We start from the raw sequence: 17587 nt of genomic DNA, 5'->3' as shown, positions 1-17587 counted from the left end.
GAAAAATATAAAAAAGCCCCCCAAACTACCAGCCGTTTTCGATTTAGCCCCTTGATGTTCCAAAAGTGATAAAGTAGCCCCCCAAACTACCAAAATTTTGTATTTTGGCCACTCTGTTAATCAAAACCGTTAGTCTGGACGGAAACTGCAAAACGACGCCGTTTTATTAGGGTAAGTTACGAAAATGCCCTTGTATGATTTTTGTTGTTTTTTTTTTTGGTTAAAGCAGGAGCAAAACGGCGCCGTTTTTGCTTAGGGAAATAATTGTATATATTCTTTCAATTTTCATCGTCTCCTTCACGCAGCCCCGATTGTCGCCTTCACGCAGCTCCTGCACGCTCAGATGGTTGTCGTCACTTTCAGGGGTACCCAGTTGGACATGGAGTGAGAATTGGTTCACGATTAGAGGGAAAAGTTGTGAGGAAAGCAATATTATTATGGATGATATTGAAAGTGAAGCCGATATAATTTGTGGGTCAGCCATAGATTCCATTGTTAACGGTGTGGAAGAGCTAGAGAGCACAGTTGGTGGAGAGGGGTGGTTGAATTTTTCAAGTTACAATGTAAATAGTAGCTGTGAGAATTTATTAGGTTTGTGTAAATGTAGGAAAAGTAGTGTAGCTTTGAGCAATTTTAGTTTTGAGAGGAACATAGACAAGTTGTTTCTTCCTTCAATTTCAAGTTTTTAAAGTTCATAAACAAATCATCTCTCTCTCTCGCACACGCACTGACACAGATACACACAAGTTTTTAAAGTTCATAAACAAATCATCCCGATCAGGCAGATGGCACTGTGCGAGGGGCTGCGTGAAGGAGACGATGAAGATTGAAAGAATATATACAACTATTACCCTAAGCAAAAACGGCGCCGTTTTGCTCCTGCTTTAAAAAAAAAAAAAAAAAAAAAAAATCAATCATACAAGGGCATTTTTGTAACTTACCTTAATAAAACGGCGTCGTTTTGCAGTTTCCGTCCAGACTAACGATTTTGACTAACGGAGTGGCCAAAATGTAAAAGTTTGGTAGTTTGAGGGGCTACTTTATCACTTTTGAAACATCATGGGGCTAAATCGAAAACGGCTGGTAGTTTAGGGGGCTTTTTTATATTTTTCCCTATATTTTTTGATATGTTTTTACTTGACTTTATTGTAATTGTTATGGTAAATTGACGAGTCATAACTGTGCTTGATACGATTCCAAAAAGAAAACAAAAATGAAAACAAATTAAACCCAACTATTTATGGTTGATGATTTACTTACTTGGCCCTTTTGGCTCATTCAATTTTACTTTTTGTTTTTAGGTAAATAGTAAGCTGGAATAGAAGGCTGAAATGAGGGCAAAATTATTGATTTTAAAGTCATAATATTTTAGTATATTTTTAATAAGTGTATTAGCATAATTTCATAGTAATGATTTATCCAAAAAATTGTATTAAGTACTCTAATAAACCTTATAGATCTTTGCAACATATTTTTTTTTAAAAAAAAAAAAAAAAAAAAAGGAAAAGTGACAAACCTAGCCCTAACGGGTTGGGGTGTTGCATGAATAATATTGCTGTTTAAGCAACACTATTCACGCGCCGAAGAGTATAATTTGTGAGGAATTGTAATTTATTGGGAGCAATTGAGATTTGAGATTGTATAGGATTTGTTATAAGGTTTTTCAAACAAGAAAAAAAAATTAAAACACAATTAAAAGGTATATGGGAAAAATGTTTTTCCCTATATATTAATTATTGGGGGCCCCCTTTCGGAAAAAGGGCGCCCATGATTTCCGGAAGGGGGTGCTTCAACAAAGCCAAGCGCCCCCTTCTCATATGTCCCATTTTTTAGGCTTTTTTAACTGAAAAAACGTTGTAGAATTGAATTCCAGTCGCTATATATTTAGGCGTGCTCCAAGTGCCCCTATTCAAGCGTTGCTAAATCATTTGGGTTTTTGGCAAAAAAACGCCCAAAATAACCATGTCATTGAACCCTTTTTTTTTTTTTTTTTTTTTTTTTTTTTTAGTAGTAGTAGTAATAGTACTTGCATAGTAACACTGTTCAAGCGACCGAATAGTGTCACTTGAACGGTAAAATGAGGCATTTTAGTGATTTTTTTTTTTGAACAGGTGATTTTTTTTTTTTTTCAAATGTCATTAAATAGGTTTTTTTTTTTTTTTTTTTTTTTTTTAGTGTTATTGGGCTAGGTCATTTTGAGGCAAACCAATCATCAATGATGAAGAAGATGAGCTTCAAGAGAATTGCATAGTAGAATTGTACAATACCAGACAAAAGATAAATCTTCCCAAGAACATGGTTTTTTTCTAATAACCCTATTCAAAGATCAGCCCTTTGTCTCGGAATTTTCACATCATCCATAATTCTTTGCATATGAAAGAGATGCCAACTACAAAACACATAACAAACTTTCCCAATCATTTTGTTAGTTGACTTAGTTCCAACTGCAAGCGGTCGGTCAACCCACATGAAAGTATGATGTTTCACGTGTATCCTTTGGTCACATAGGAAAACCGGCTAGTTGATGATGATCAGTATCAGCAAGACAGCAACCAACTAGAAAACTTAACAAACTTTCCCAGTCATTTTCTATGTACGAAACTGTTAATTTCGCAGTCGGCAAATGTTTTTAAGATGTCACATCTCTTGATCTTCCGGACACATGAAATCGGATATTCCCAGTCAGAGTTTGAAACAAGTTCCGATATGATCACTAGAATCCTTTCTTTCCTTTCCACTTTCATCCTCTTGGTTTCATCATCTTCTTCCGAATCATTCTCTGAAAAATTCATCCAATGCCTTTACCTGAATTCACCCCCACAAATTCCCATCTCCGAAATTGTATACACCCCCAGAAATTCTTCATACACATTCATCCTTGAATCCACCATTGAAAACCTCAGATTCTCTTCCCCGACAACCTCAAAGCCATTGATTATAGTCACACCCCTCGTTGATTCCCATGCGCAGGCCACAGTCATTTGTTGCAAACAACATGGTCTGCAGGTCAGGATCAGAAGCGGTGGCCATGATTACGAAGGCCTCTCGTACACTGCCGGCCTCCCATTCATCCTCCTTGATCTTCAATTGCTTCATTCCATTAGCGTTGATGTAGAAGAAAACACCGCTTGGGTCGAGGCCGGAGCGACATTAGGCGAAGTGTATTATGCGATTGCAGAGAAAAGTTTAGTCCATGGATTTCCGGCAGGGCTTTGCCCGCTGGTTGGTGTTGGCGGGCATTTCAGTGGAGGCGGCTTCGGCACCATGTTGAGAAAATATGGCCTGGCTGCTGATAATATTATCGATGCTCGTGTCGTCGATGCTAATGGAAGTATTCTCGACAGAGAATCCATGGGAGAGGGTCTCTTTTGGTCCATTCGAGGTGGCGGAGCCGCAAGTTTTGGTGTCGTTCTTTCATGGAAAATCAAGCTTGTTTATGTTCCTCCCATAGTCACAGTATTCAACATTGCCAAAACCTTAGACAAAAATGCCACAAAACTTGTTCACAAGTGGCAATATGTTGCTCACAAACTTGACAAAAATCTTTTTATTAGACTTGTTATAGAAGCTGCAAAGGTGACATTTAACTCCATGTTTCTTGGGAAAGCTGATGAGCTCCTGGAGATAATGGAGGATGGATTTCCTGAATTGGGTTTGAAGAGTAGTGATTGCATGGAGATGGATTGGATAGGATCCGTTATTTATTTTTCCAAGTACCCAAATGGGACAACAATTGAAGCACTGAAAGAGAGGACACCGCAGGAAAAGATCTCCTTCAAGGGCACATCAGATTATGTGATGGATCCCATACCGGAAGAGGGGCTGGAGAAGCTATGGAAATGGTGTTTGGAAGAAGAGAATTCGATGTTGATCATGGACCCCTATGGTGGTCGGATGAGTGAGATTTCAGAATCTGAAATCCCATTTCCACACAGAAAGGGAAATTTGTTTAACATCCAATATGTGGTGTCTTGGGATGATGATGGAATTGTGGGATCACAAAAGCACATAGATTGGATAAGAAGGGTATATGAGCACATGACTCCTTATGTGTCTAAAAGTCCAAGGGCAGCATATCTAAATTATAGGGATCTTGATTTGGGTAGGAGTGTGTACAATGACACAAGCTATGCAGAAGCCGCAAGATGGGGGGTCAAGTACTTTAAAGGTAATTTTAGGAGGCTGGCAATTGTGAAGGGTGAGATTGATCCACACAACTTCTTTGCATTTGAGCAAAGCATCCCACCTCTCATTTCAAATGAAGGGATGAGGGAAATAGAGTGACAAAGAGGGCAACTTGCAGTTGCTGACATGAAGGTCCTGTCATGTAATTTGAATACCTCTCATGTTGTAGAATTAATATTAAGGGTTTGTTTGCGTCTGTGTTTGATGGATTTAAAAGCACTTTTAACACTCAAAAAGTCCGTTTGAAATAAAGTATCCATTTGTTAAAAAAAATACAAAGCACTTTTAAGGGTACAAAAATCTAAAATGGCCAAAATGCGCTTTTGGCAAAAAGCATTTTTTGATCCAAAAACTCTTTTTCGCAAATGCATTCTCAGACATGCTCTAAATAGAAAAACTTCATTTAGCTCTCCGATCACTTTTGCAATTATTTTTCTAACATTTAAAAAATTTCAATTTAGTGTATCGAACTTTTTTTGCAATCTCACCCTTCTTGTTAAAGTTTGAGGTTAAATCAATCAGTCAAATGATAAAATGACCTTTAAACCGTATAAACTTTATAAAATTACAAAATTATTAAATAATTTTAACATAAATTAAGAAAAGAAAAAGTTTAGTTACCCACGAATCTTGGCCGTGGGTCAAAGAGACCCAAGGATATTGGTCGTTGGTCACAACGCAATTTTCTTTTTCTTTTTTTTTTTTTTAAAAAAATAATAATAATAATAATTATGAGTATTTGGAGAATTTAATGACTTCCGTAGGATAGGTGAGATTGCAAAAAGTTGAAAGTTTGATACACTATTTTGAGAGTTTTTGAAGTTTGAAAGTAAATAATGCAAAAGCATTCACATTCGTCTCAACAAATGTTTAGCTAAATTTTAGCTAAATGATCATCTTTTTCTATTTTAACTATCTACGTTTTCAAAGCACCTACATCCAACTCAATATTTTAACTATTAACTTTTATTTTTTCATTTAAAATATTATTTATTTATTTATCTACTTTCCCTATTCTCAAAAAAGAGAGTACAATATTAGATATTTTGTATTTTGTATTTTTTTTTTCTTAAGCAAATGAGGAAATGATTACAAGAGAGGGTCATACCCACTTCTGATCCGAATGGAAGAGAGAATGGGTGACCAGTTGGTAATGCTTCCAAAAACAAGGTTGGAAGCGGCCCATCGAGCTAAACAGTGTGCACGAAAGTTGGTACTTCTAGAGACCTTATAAGCCTTTCAGATATGCATTGTTGAGCTACAATAGCTACTCAACAAAGGTTTAGTTACTTTTTTGAGCCGAATGTAGAATGGTTTTAATCATATAGCTCAACAAAATAGTCCAAATGCTATTTTATTAAGCCCAATGTAAGTGATTTAATGCAAGAACTACGGGTGGTCTGGCACCTGGTTATGGGCCTTGTAGCCTATTTGCTTGTGTGTCGTTTTTATGGAATTTCGCTTGTTTAAGGTTTTTTTTTTCAACTTTCTAATAAATTCGTAAGTGTAGCTGTTCAGTCAAATAGTAATGAAAGTAAAATAAGTGAACCGAATTAATACAATTAATTTGGAGAATACATTTAACAATATGAGCAAAATCAATTTTCGTATTTCTTGTTTTGATAATGTTTTTACATTTCCTTGTATTCTTGTTGGTGTTTTATTGGTATCCCTCTTGGTGTTTCTTTGTTTTTGTTGTAGCTTTAGGGCTTTAGATGCCCTTCCCACTAGTTATGGTGCCCTCTCGATTTGGTTGTAGAACGTTTTGCGGTATTCTTTGAATTCTGTGTTGGTATTTCTTTCTATTGGCTTTGATTCGAACATCATCAGTGTCTTCTCTATTGTTGTGGCTTTCCTTCAGGTGTGCTGTTGTAGTCCTCTTGGTTGCACAATCTCTGGCGAACCTTGTCAAACCACCTTAATTGGAAGCCATGGTTCTTGGTCTTTGTGCCAAGAATGAATAGAGCCGCGTCATTTATTTGATGAATTTTCTTTTAATTTTCGTTTGCCTACACTGATATGGTCGTTTTGGAGTTTATTGTTGAGTTGGCCAGCCCTTTGTTAGTTATTGTAATTTCTTTTGTTGATGTAAAAAAATAAATAAATAAAACCCTTGGTAACTTGCTACGCTCATTATTATAAGTTTCAGTGCTGAGGGTAGCTATTCTCCCATCCACTCGTCTCAGCTGTTCACAGGACAATAAAGTGTGTATAGTTTCTTCTTTTGGAAAAATAGAAGGAAGTTTGGTAGAATATTCATTAATATTGGAGGCTAGCTCACCAACCATGTGTTTTTGAAATTTCAATTGGTGCACATCCACCAGGAGTTAAAAAATTTCTGTAATCGCTCAGCAACTTTTCTATTTATTTTAATAAATTTTTTTTAGATATTTACTTTTTTTTTTCAAAATATTTACATTACTCTTTATTTTAAGTATCGACTTTCTCTATTTCATTTATATTTTTTTCTTTTTAAAGCACTTACGTTCCTTTGGAACTTGCATGTCTTATCAAGAATAATATATATTACGTTTGATAACGTGGGCGAAAATGTATCAGCATCATGAACTACTCGACCCATCTTTTGGAACATAATGTAGCGTTGGAATTATATATATATAATCTTTGAGAAACTTATACGTCCACATTTCCACATACTTTTTACAGAATTTCACACTACACTTGCTGTGTATATATATATATATATAGAGAGAGAGAGAGAGAGCTAAGTGGTGGCAGTGCCACAGAGGATCTTGAGGTAAAAGAACAAGCAGAGGAATTATGACCAAATCCATTTTAGAGGAAAAGACAACAAGTGAGACAGCCTTGGAAGATATATGCTAGAATTTAATAAAACTCTCACATTTTGCCAATCAAAATTTTAGGTGACAAAGTGTCATTGCCATCAATTTGGATCATATGCCATTTTACATCAACTTGGCAAATGACACTTTACCACTTAGAATTTTGATGAGCAAAATGTGAGAATTTTATTAGATTCTAGTATTTTTCAGCTTGGAAAGCTCTGGGAGAAGAGAAAGAGTGAGACAAAGATATAACTTTGTCAGGTGACAAGTGGATTTTTGTGGTGACTAGTATTATTGGTAGTGACACAACTGTTCTTGTTTAAAATAAATGAATTGTGCATAATGACGTGCCGTTTACATGAAATCTTAGCCAATTTCTTTGCATCGAAACGACCGGAAAACTTATTAAAAAGGTGGTATGTCATAGTTAAAAATTTAGTATATCTTCATAAGGTTCTTGCCTTTTATTTTGTAAGAAAAATTCGAGCAAAAGATTGTCTTTTGAATTTCAAAGGAAGAAGCGTTTCTACAAAATTGAAGAAAAAGTCTTTTGGAAGGGCAACTTTTTTCTAGTTGTCTCGATAACATGCTACATTTTTAATAGCTGGCATTTTTCAAGGTTTTGATGTAAAACAATAACCTAAATTTTATAATTTGAGAATCTATTATAGAGGATTTTAATCCAGAGAGTCACCTATACAAATATTTCAAACGTTTTTTTATGAAAAAATATCATTATGGATGCATCTATCCCTCCATAAATGCCTTCCATATATAGGATGCAGGAAAACAAGATAAGAAAAGAAACAATGCCGACTGAGGCATAAAGGACAAAAGGGCTTAATTTGGTCATCTTCATTGGAATTATCCTCAATTGCTTTGTTTGTATGCAGATTTGAATCGGCAATAAGCCTATATTTCAGTCTGTAATTCTAATCCCACACACACACACACAAAGAACAGGGAGATGATATGATGATCACTTACCTTACACTAGCTTCTGTTCTTCTGCTTTCAGTGTCATCCGCAATTTCCACTCCAAACCATGAAGCCTTAATGCAATGCATGTCAACAAAATCTGCTGAAATCATATTCTACACCGCAAACTCCTCTTCATATTCACGCCTCTTGCAATCTTCTCAACAAAACCCCAGATGGGTGAATTCCACAATGCCAAAACCTCTTCTCATCGTTACACCATTCCGTGAGAGTGAAATCCAAGCTGCTATTCTCTGCAGCAAAAAGCTTGGCTTCCAAATCAGAGTCAGAAGTGGAGGCCATGACTATGAAGGCCTTTCCTACCGCTGCAAAACCCCATTTATAATTGTTGACCTCATCAACCTTAGGTCTGTTGATATCAATCTTGAAGATGAAACAGCCTGGATTCAGTCTGCTTACCTGATTGATGTTAATGGAAAATTTCTTGGCAGAGAAGCAATGGGAGAGGATATGTTTTGGGCCATTAGAGGGGGTGGTGGAGCAAGCTTTGGAATCATAGTATCTTGGAAGATAAAGCTGGTTCCAGTTCCTCCAATAGTGACATGTTTCACTGTTTCTAAAACACTCGAGCAAGGTGCCACCAAGCTTGTCAGCAGGTGGCAATACATTGCAAATAAGCTACAAGAAGATCTCTTCATCAGAATCATCATTCAAGATGTGGGAAAAGGGAGTCAAAAGACAGTCCAAGCTTCCTTCAATTCACTCTTTCTTGGAGGAGTTGACAAACTAATCCCATTGATGAATGAAAGCTTCCCAGAGTTGGGACTGCAATCCCAAGACTGCATTGAAATGAGTTGGATACAATCTGTTCCTCTATTTTGCCGGATACCACAAGGAGGATCCCATGGAGGTCTTATTGGACAGGAACACCCTCTACAAGAGCTTCTTCAAGGCAAAATCTGATTTTCTGAGAAAACCTATAACAGAAGTTGGGCTGCAAGGCATATGGGAAAGGTTTCTGGAAGAAGAAATAGAGTTCATGATCATGGATCCTTTTGGCGGACAGATGAATGAGATATCAGAATCTGAAGTACCTTTTCCGCATAGAAAAGGTAATTTGTGCAACATTCAGTACTTGGTGAAGTGGGAAGGGAATGGGATTATAGGGTCCTACAAGCATGTAAACTGGATAAGATTGCTTTACAAGTACATGAGGCCTTATGTTTCCAAGTATCCTAGGGCTGCCTATCTCAACTATAGGGATCTTGATTTAGGTACCAACAAGAATGGTGACACAAGCTACTCAGAAGCAAGAGATTGGGGTCTGAAGTACTTTAAGGGTAACTTCAAGAGATTAGCTGAGGTGAAGAGCAAGGCTGATCCAGAGAATTTCTTCAGAAATGAACAGAGTATTCCCCTTTATGCAGGACCAGAGAGAAGATTATTGAGTTCTAATTGAATTTTATAAATTTCTTTAGTTAATTAATTGGATTACTGTATTACGTTTTACTTAATTGTTAAGAGTTAAAAGGTGTTAGCTTGTAATTCAATGATTAGCTTATCTTAACGTGGGTCAAATTAAGATTAGGATTAGGGTTTAGTCATTGAGTCTATTTACATGAAATATTATATTTGAATAGAGACAGAATTAATGAATAATTAAACAGATTTTCATCTTTGGACATGACTCACCAAACTCCCCTTTTTTCTTTGGATTGGTGTGACTCAATCCGTTTTCTTTTCTCCTTTCCTCTGTTCTTCTTCCTCCCAAATTTCTTTTGCCTTGAATCAATTTGGTATTAGAGCAAAGCACCATCCACCATCTTCATTCTACCGTTTAACCGCCACGAACACCAAATTTTGGTATCAACAGTTGCTGGCTGTATGGAGCAAGTTGGCTGTCACAACACCAACTTGATGATTTGCTTCTTGAGCTTGATGATTTGCTCTTGAACTTGATGATTTGCATCTTGAGCTTGATGATTTGCTTCTTGAAATTGATGATTTGCTTCTTGAGCTTGAGCACACCATGTACACACAATCACTAAGGATGTTGTGTACCACCAATTTGTGAGAAAAATTCCCATCTCAAATCAGGAACCCATCACCACCGCCGTGCAACAACGCCCAACCCAAAAATTCTCAAATTTTCAACACACCCACCGCCGCAGTCACAATGCATATCATCGCAAATCCCACAAATCGAAACCACCACAGCAACCGATTGCCCCACCCATACCCGACAAGAAAGAAACCGAGAAAAGCATAAAAATCAATGGTGTTAAGGATTTCAATGAAGAACAAGAGTAAACCCATCAGCAGTAATCAGCTTAAAATCCAATTGATACACCCCCAACAAACTTCAATCACCACAATTTCTAAAGCAACACCAGAATTTCTAATACCTATTCCGCCTCAGAGGGCCTCAGAGGGCCACAAGTCCAAACCTATGGTTGAGTTTGGGTCAAATGTAGCTGATTAAGGCCTCAAAATGAGATCTATCTGCCAGAAGTAATGTGATCCTTTCGCTGCACAATATTCGGGTTGACATGGGTTATTGAGCTTGGTTTTGGGCTTTGTTGGCTGCTCAGGCCAACGCCAACTTATCTTAATGGGTTGAACCGTTGAAGCATGTTTGGAGAATTTTTTAAGATGGCGACGCAAAATCCAGAAGCAATTGTTTCTGTGCTTTCCATATCGAAAGGAAGTCGCAATGCATCGTTGATCCGATAATTTAAAGTTCTCATTGAAAACTAACCATAAGTAAAATTATATGAGCTGAAAATTATATTATCTCTCTCTCTCTCTCTATATATATATATATAATAAGGAAAGGGTTACATGATTAAAACTCTAAAAAATGGGTGGGCTCTCCAACATTAGACGAAAAATGAAAATTATAGTGCTGCAAGCAATACAATGAAAAAGTGGTCATAAAAATGACCCGATCCTTTCAATAAGGGCCACAAAAAGTGGTTTAAACACCGAGATGAAATAAACCGGCATGAGGTTCAACCCTACCCAAACACCCGCAAAGTAGAGGCAACCACCAAAAGGAGGCTGCGGTAAAAAAAGCACCGTAAAGACATCAGGATTCGAAAAGGAAAGAACACTCCAAATTTTGGTACAAGAAATCAAGTAACAAAAAGACACAAAGCAATAAAAGCAGCAAAATAACCCCAAAAATCAGCAGCTTTGGCGGAGGACATGACGGAGGAGGGCAGAGCGGAGAAGCTGACATGCGCGTGTGGTCCATGAGCAAGAGATCGAGTGAGATCCACGCTCCGGCACGTGGATGTCGGGCGGAGGAATGGCCGGTGTCTACGGAAGGCTGGGGAGCCAGTGGAAGCAGTGGAGTGGTGTGTTGGATGCTGGATCCATCGGAGGAGAGTAGATCGAACTTTAAAAAAATTCGATCTGAAAACCTTAACAAATCCGACTACCGACACGAAGGAGGAGGCGGAGAGCGAGATGGAGCAGAAGACCGGCATGGAGTAGGAGTCAACGCTGAAGTTCAAATTTTGGGCAGGATAAGTCACATAAGACTACAAATAAGACCTCGTGAGAGGCAGCAACAAAAGGAAAAAACTTCATAAAAGAAAAGGGGCAGCAAGCAAGTGATGGCTAGGGTTTGTTTTAGAGAAGGGGTAGAGAGAAAATAGAGAAAAGGGTTGAGACATTATATATATATATATATATCTTTTGGGAAAAATGAAATCAGAAGTTTTATAGAAGCTGACACAATCTCCGACGGCAAGGCAGATAAGGATAACACGAATATTATGCAACACCTTCTTTTTCACCATGGCATATATGTCTAATCCACCAAGAAATAAGCTCCACATTGCTTGAAATAACATCGACATTCTCAGCACCCTACAAAAGGGGGGGAAGAAATCAGAGAGAGAGATACAACGAATTAAGTTTAACATCCTCAGAAGAAACGAGGTGTTTGTTTCAGGCATTCCAGGAAAATTCAACATCTTTCACTTGGTTAAGACGCAAAGGAAAAAACTAAAAAAGAAAAAAGAGAAGGTTTGCTCAATGAGCATGCAAAGTCCCACTGGCTCCTTTGAAGGGGCTGATTGTCTCGGGGAGTTTATATAGATCGATTATAGAGCACCATATATTAATTATAACTTATAATAAGTGTTAAAGTAATGATTAAATTTACATCTTCTTATCAACTTAAACTTTTAAAATAACTGGTAATTTAACATAATATTAGATCCGAAGATCCTAAATTTAGGAAAAAGCGCTAGTCACATATGCGCTATTATCCTAAAAAGACTAATCAATTTGGCGCTTCTCTAAAATTCATTATAAAAGCCCAATTTTACCGAGTAACTAGATAATATGGGACTGAGGCAATGTATAATTTAACATTGTATCAGACTCAAAGGTTTTAAATTTGAACTTTGACTCCATTATTTACCTTTATTTTAATTAAATATTCCACTTCTAATCAATTTAGTCCAAACATTTAATTCTAACGGAGCAGACAACAAACCCACCCTCTCCATTTCAAGAAAAAAAAAATTGATATTCTCACTCTGTCCACTATCAATAATAATATATACAATTTCAAAGGATCTCATCAAGGTTCAAGCTCAACTCACACGTAAGTGGCCAAATTTTCTTACCTTTTTAAATCTTTTGGTTAAAACATTCATGAATTAAGCTTGTAATTTCCATGCTTATTAGTTTTTACATTTTGATCCAACTACAAGTTTAATGTCAACCAATACAGCCCATACACGTACCCTTCAAAATGGCAAACTTTTATTCGCGTTGGGATGACTTTATATTCCAAAATAGGAAAGTGTTGTGTTTTTCTCCATTTTCCAAAACCGGAAAAAAGTTAAAAGCGTGCATTTTTGAGTGTGAATCAATCCGCTAGGACTAGAGAGATTTCGTATGGTCCCGCAAATGGAAGGACAAAAACGCCCTTTTCTCAAACAGGAAATATATAAAATGTGTAGCCTATCAGAGCAACGTAGGTCCTACTACCTGCACAGAGAAAGAGAACCCAAAGCTTGCATTGTCCGTACTGCACTTTTGGTTAAATAGATGTGATTTTTCATTAGACGCGTAGAAATTCTTCACATTACTTGTTACGCGGGTTCTGATGGGTCCCTCCCACCCACTAGAAAGGGACAGTAATCAACGACAATTACGAATTCACCCCTATTCCCATTTCATTAAAATTAGCCTCGGACCCCGTTTTTCCTCTTATTTTTATTAATATCCCTATGAGGCTATGAGCCACAGGCGCACAGCAGCAGCCAGCAGTAGTTCAAATTTTTAAATATTGCATAAAACCCAACGCTAATTAACATAACTGGTAATTTTCTTAAAGACCAAGGGCAATTTTGCAATTGACCGTGTGTCTCAACAATTTATAAAGCTCCACCTTCATTCTTTTCTTTGTAAACAAGAAAAAAGAAAAGAAGAGACAATGGAGAGAGAGCAAGAAGATGTACAATTCCTTGGCTTCTTTGGGATCTTCAAGGAGTCCATGAAGATCATCTTCACATGGAAGAAAATCTTCAGCCAAATCACTCTGGTTCTCATCCTCCCACTCTCCTTCATCTTCCTTGCTCAAATCCAAGCCTCTCTTCTCCTTTTCTTCAACATCCAGAACAACCAAGATGCCTTGAACTACACGCAAAAGGTCTCCGTCATAATCGCCTTTTGGGTCTTCCAACTTGTCTACCTCATCTTCCTCATCATCCTCTCCCTTTTCTCCACCTCCGCGGTGGTTTACACCGTGGCATCCATATACACAGCAAAGGATATCACCTTCAAGAAGGTCATGACCGTTGTCCCCAGGGTTTGGAAGAGGCTTATGGCCACTTTCTTATGGAGCCTCCCCATTGTTTTGCTCTTCGGCGTCGTTTCTGGAGTGCTAAGCTACATTATATGGTTACCCTACCTTGGAAATGCCACTTTCTTTCTTCTCGTCATCTTGACGGGGATTGAATACGTAAACATCGTTTGGGAAATGGCAAGTGTGGTATCAGTTCTAGAGGATTTGCATGGGAGTGATGCAGTGAAGAAGAGAAAAGCCCTGATAAAGGGGAAGAAGGGTGCTGTTGTGGCCGCCTATTTCACGCTTGCTTCTTTTCTCGTAGGAGTTGAGAATATATATTTGTATTTAGTTGTGCTGAATGTGGGGAGATGGCGGCACAATATGGGAATTGGAATTCGCATCTCAATCGGAATTCTTTGCTTCTTCTTGGTATGCATGGTGTTTCTCTTTGGCCTCGTTGTTCAAACGGTTTTCTATTTTGTCTGCAAGTCATATCACCGCGAAACTATTGACATGTCGTCGTTAGCGGATCATCTGGATGTTTATCTTGGAGAGTATGTTCCTCTCATCAAGTCCAAGGATGTCCAACTAGTTGAAGTTCATCATGTCTAGCTATAGCTATAGCTTCTGTTATGTCGACAACTTGACCACTAGTGATCAACAATAAAAAAAAAAAAAAACTTTATTTTAACCAAAAATAAAGGAAGGTGAAGGAGATTTAATCAATAAAAGAAAAAGAAAGGTTGGTTTAGTAGAGAAGAAACCTTCTTTGAAGATAATAGATATGCTTTTTTATTTTTCTTTTTGTCTTTAATAACTCTTTTTGTATATAACAGCAACCAACTCGATCTTTTGTAATTATTGAATATAAAATGGTTTGAGTATATCATATAGTAAGTGTTCTCTTTATAAGGTGGTCACCTCTAAATTTCTAAGGTATATATATATATATATACCTTATGAAGGACAGAGGGAATCTACTACCTTTTTCATTTGCAACTTTTTTCCGTGATTTGAGATCATCGATCACTTGCTCACTAAAAATAAAATAAAATAAAATATCAGTTTCTATAGTTTATACTAAAAAGATAATTTATTCATCATCGTCAAATTATGTCGATTCACTTAAGTTGTATTTTACATTGTGATTTTATAGGTAAAAAGTTAAATTTTAAATTAAAATGCAAAAATATATTATTTGGCATTAATTTTTAAAAAATTGCGATTTAAAAATGCAGAAAATTGGCGTTTTCAAATCGCAGATTAGAGTTTTTTTTTTTTTTTTACAGCCACAATTTTAAAGGTTAAACTGCAATTTTAAAGAACAAACCATTTTAAAATTCACGTTTTTAAAATTGCAAACCCAAACCCAAGCGTTAAAATCGTACACTTAACAAATTTAATTAATGTGCTAAGTTATGTCAATAAAATTACGTCACATGACACACATTAAAAAATTAAAAACCAACAACAAAATAAAGGAGTGGGGTTGCTTGCATGCCAACCCCGGGGTGGAATTATTTGAAGGAATAGAATCATTGTGGGGTAGTAATGTGATCATTTTTTAATTTCTGTCATAATGACATTTGTGTTGGTTGGTGTTGATTCGTTCTTGTACCATTGCTTTATTCTGTCCAATAAAGTTTGATCTCACTTTATGTTACGAAAATTAATTTTACCGAAAATTTATATGAAAAGAGCATAACATTACTGTAATTATTTCATTTCATTCTTAATTTAAATTTTATCAATAAAATTATATTGCAAATTCAACTCTAGGTACATTTAATTTATAGCAGGCCTGAAACCCTTCCCTTCCAACCAAAGCCGTTTTCTTTATTTAATTACATGCGTCATCCTCGGAGGGAGGCCTTATCTTTGAGGTTCCGCACACACCACACCACACCTCTTTGGCCCTCACAATTTTCTTTCGTTCTCTCTTTGTGTGAAGAGTTTTCTACTTAAAAAGAATATAATCTTCACTTTCCAATTCCTTGGCCACCATTCCTTTCCAAACATCCAAGCGACACCACAGCTAAAGAATTTCCATTTCAAACCCATCTCTCTCTCTTATTCTTTTACATATGCAAGATTTTGCTGCCATAGAAGAAAATCAAAGTGGGTCTTCTTTATTCTTCTCTGCTTTCCTTTGCTTTGGGGTCAAAGAACCGACTCAGATATGGAACCTGCAGTCCTGGACGGCATAATTGACAGGCTGCTTAAAGTTAGAGGGAGACCGGGGGAGCAGGTGCAGCTTTCTGAGGCAGAGATCAGGCAGCTCTGTGTTGTCTCTAAGAATCTCTTCTTGAGGCAGCCTAATTTTCTTTGTTTTAATGCCTTTTCAGCTTCAGATCAATATGTTAATTAATCTCTAAGTTATGCCTAAATTTTATGTTCTCTCTGTTTTTCTTTGTTCCAGCTTGCTAATTGCTTTAATGAGTTTAAGCTTGCTGTGGTGGATGCATATGTGATGCAGCTTGGGTTGGTAGGTTGTAGAGAAGAAAAACAACAAAACAGCGGATAGGTAATTCTAGCGACGAGAGACTGCGAGTCGACGACGGCAGCGAGAGAGCGACAAGAGACCTTGTGAGGGGTGAGGCTTGAGCGAAGGCAGAGGCTAAGAAAATTTCACAAAGTCACCAACTATAATACCCTGATAAAACAATTATTTTTATTAAAAGATTTTATACAAAGAACGGTTAAAGGATTTATTTAAAACCCAGTTTTATAACAAAGGACCTAAGCCCACACTTATAACCTAAAAATTCCTAAACATTTTGAAGCATTAACCCAAGCTTAACCCTTTCTGAACGGACATATGCTAGGGTTTCCGGCGTACGCCTTTGATTTTAGTGAGGACGTACGCCAGGGAGACCACCATAGGTACGCCTGCAAAAAGTACAAGGACGTACACTGGGGACTACCCGAATGTATGCTGCTTTTGGAAAACCCCGTGAGTAATACCTGGATGTACGCTACAGCCATTGGACCGCTGTGTAAACAGTATCAGACATACGCCTTGATAGTACCAGACATACGCTGCTTTCCAGAAGAGTTGGTAGCGCCCTCAGCTTTTCTAGCCTATAAATACCAACCCCCACCACCCCTTTGAATTCATCATTCTGCTCCCAAGCTCTCTGTAACCACCCAATGTGAGTGCTTTGTGAGTTTTGAGATTTGAAAGAGAGAAAGAAGAAAGCTTGTGTTCTTGCCATTTTCTAAGGTAATCCCTTACCCATTCTCCTCTTGTTGTCGTTATTAATGCATTTCTTCATGTTCTGAGTTGTAATGGCACCATGATGAAGTTCTTGCAATCTTTCTTACCAAAATCAAGAAAAGAATTTTAACGTTTTTCTGATTTCTTGTGTTGAGTTTTCTTACGATGCATGTGCTTATTTTATAGACTAGAAGGAGTTATAGTTGCCTCTAGATTTCATAGGAGCCTTAAAACCCCGTAATGAGCTTTTGGCTACAATGCCTACTCACTGACCGGACGTACGCTCTCGAGCCCAGACGTACAGTCAGGAGGTCAGACATCCACCTTAGCACCATTTGTGCAACTTAGGTCCTAGCAACCCTTTATATTAGGTTAACCTAGTATCCTACTCGTAAGGGTCCTCTAGTTCTGCACATAACGACGTGTTGTATTCCGTTATATCAGGATTTAGTAATGTCCGAGGATTCAAGCAAGCATGCGAGGTAAGTAAATGATTAAGAACATTTTCCCTTAAAAACGTGGAATATGTTAGTTGACTGACCACAAGTATGATATGAGCATGTCTACATTTTGTAATTACCTGGTAACTGCATTATAAACTGATTGATAAGATGCATTGTATGACAT

At 37.2% G+C, this 17587-nt stretch overlaps 2 protein-coding genes and 1 pseudogene across 2 annotated transcripts; all 3 read left to right on the top strand.

Moving 5' to 3' along the window:
- The first annotated feature begins 2661 nt into the window (after positions 1 to 2661).
- On the top strand, positions 2662 to 4316 carry LOC132172253 (tetrahydroberberine oxidase-like). Its single transcript, XM_059583725.1, has one exon. The coding sequence runs from the start codon at positions 2707 to 2709 to the stop codon at positions 4282 to 4284; it is 1578 nt and encodes a 525-aa protein (XP_059439708.1). The 5' UTR covers positions 2662 to 2706; the 3' UTR covers positions 4285 to 4316.
- A 3518-nt stretch (positions 4317 to 7834) lies between these two features.
- On the top strand, positions 7835 to 9390 carry LOC132169588 (berberine bridge enzyme-like 23; annotated as a pseudogene).
- Positions 9391 to 13389: 3999 nt separating this feature from the next.
- On the top strand, positions 13390 to 14355 carry LOC132169587 (uncharacterized). The gene has a single exon (XM_059580602.1). It carries the CDS (start codon positions 13390 to 13392, stop codon positions 14353 to 14355), a length of 966 nt encoding a protein of 321 aa, XP_059436585.1.
- Positions 14356 to 17587: the final 3232 nt, after the last annotated feature.

Source organism: Corylus avellana, chromosome ca2 (genome assembly GCF_901000735.1).
Source record: "Corylus avellana chromosome ca2, CavTom2PMs-1.0".
In the NCBI taxonomy this organism is placed as follows: Eukaryota; Viridiplantae; Streptophyta; class Magnoliopsida; order Fagales; family Betulaceae; genus Corylus; species Corylus avellana.
The sequence above is the reverse complement of the archived record's forward strand: the minus strand, read 5'-3'. Positions and strand labels throughout refer to the sequence as shown.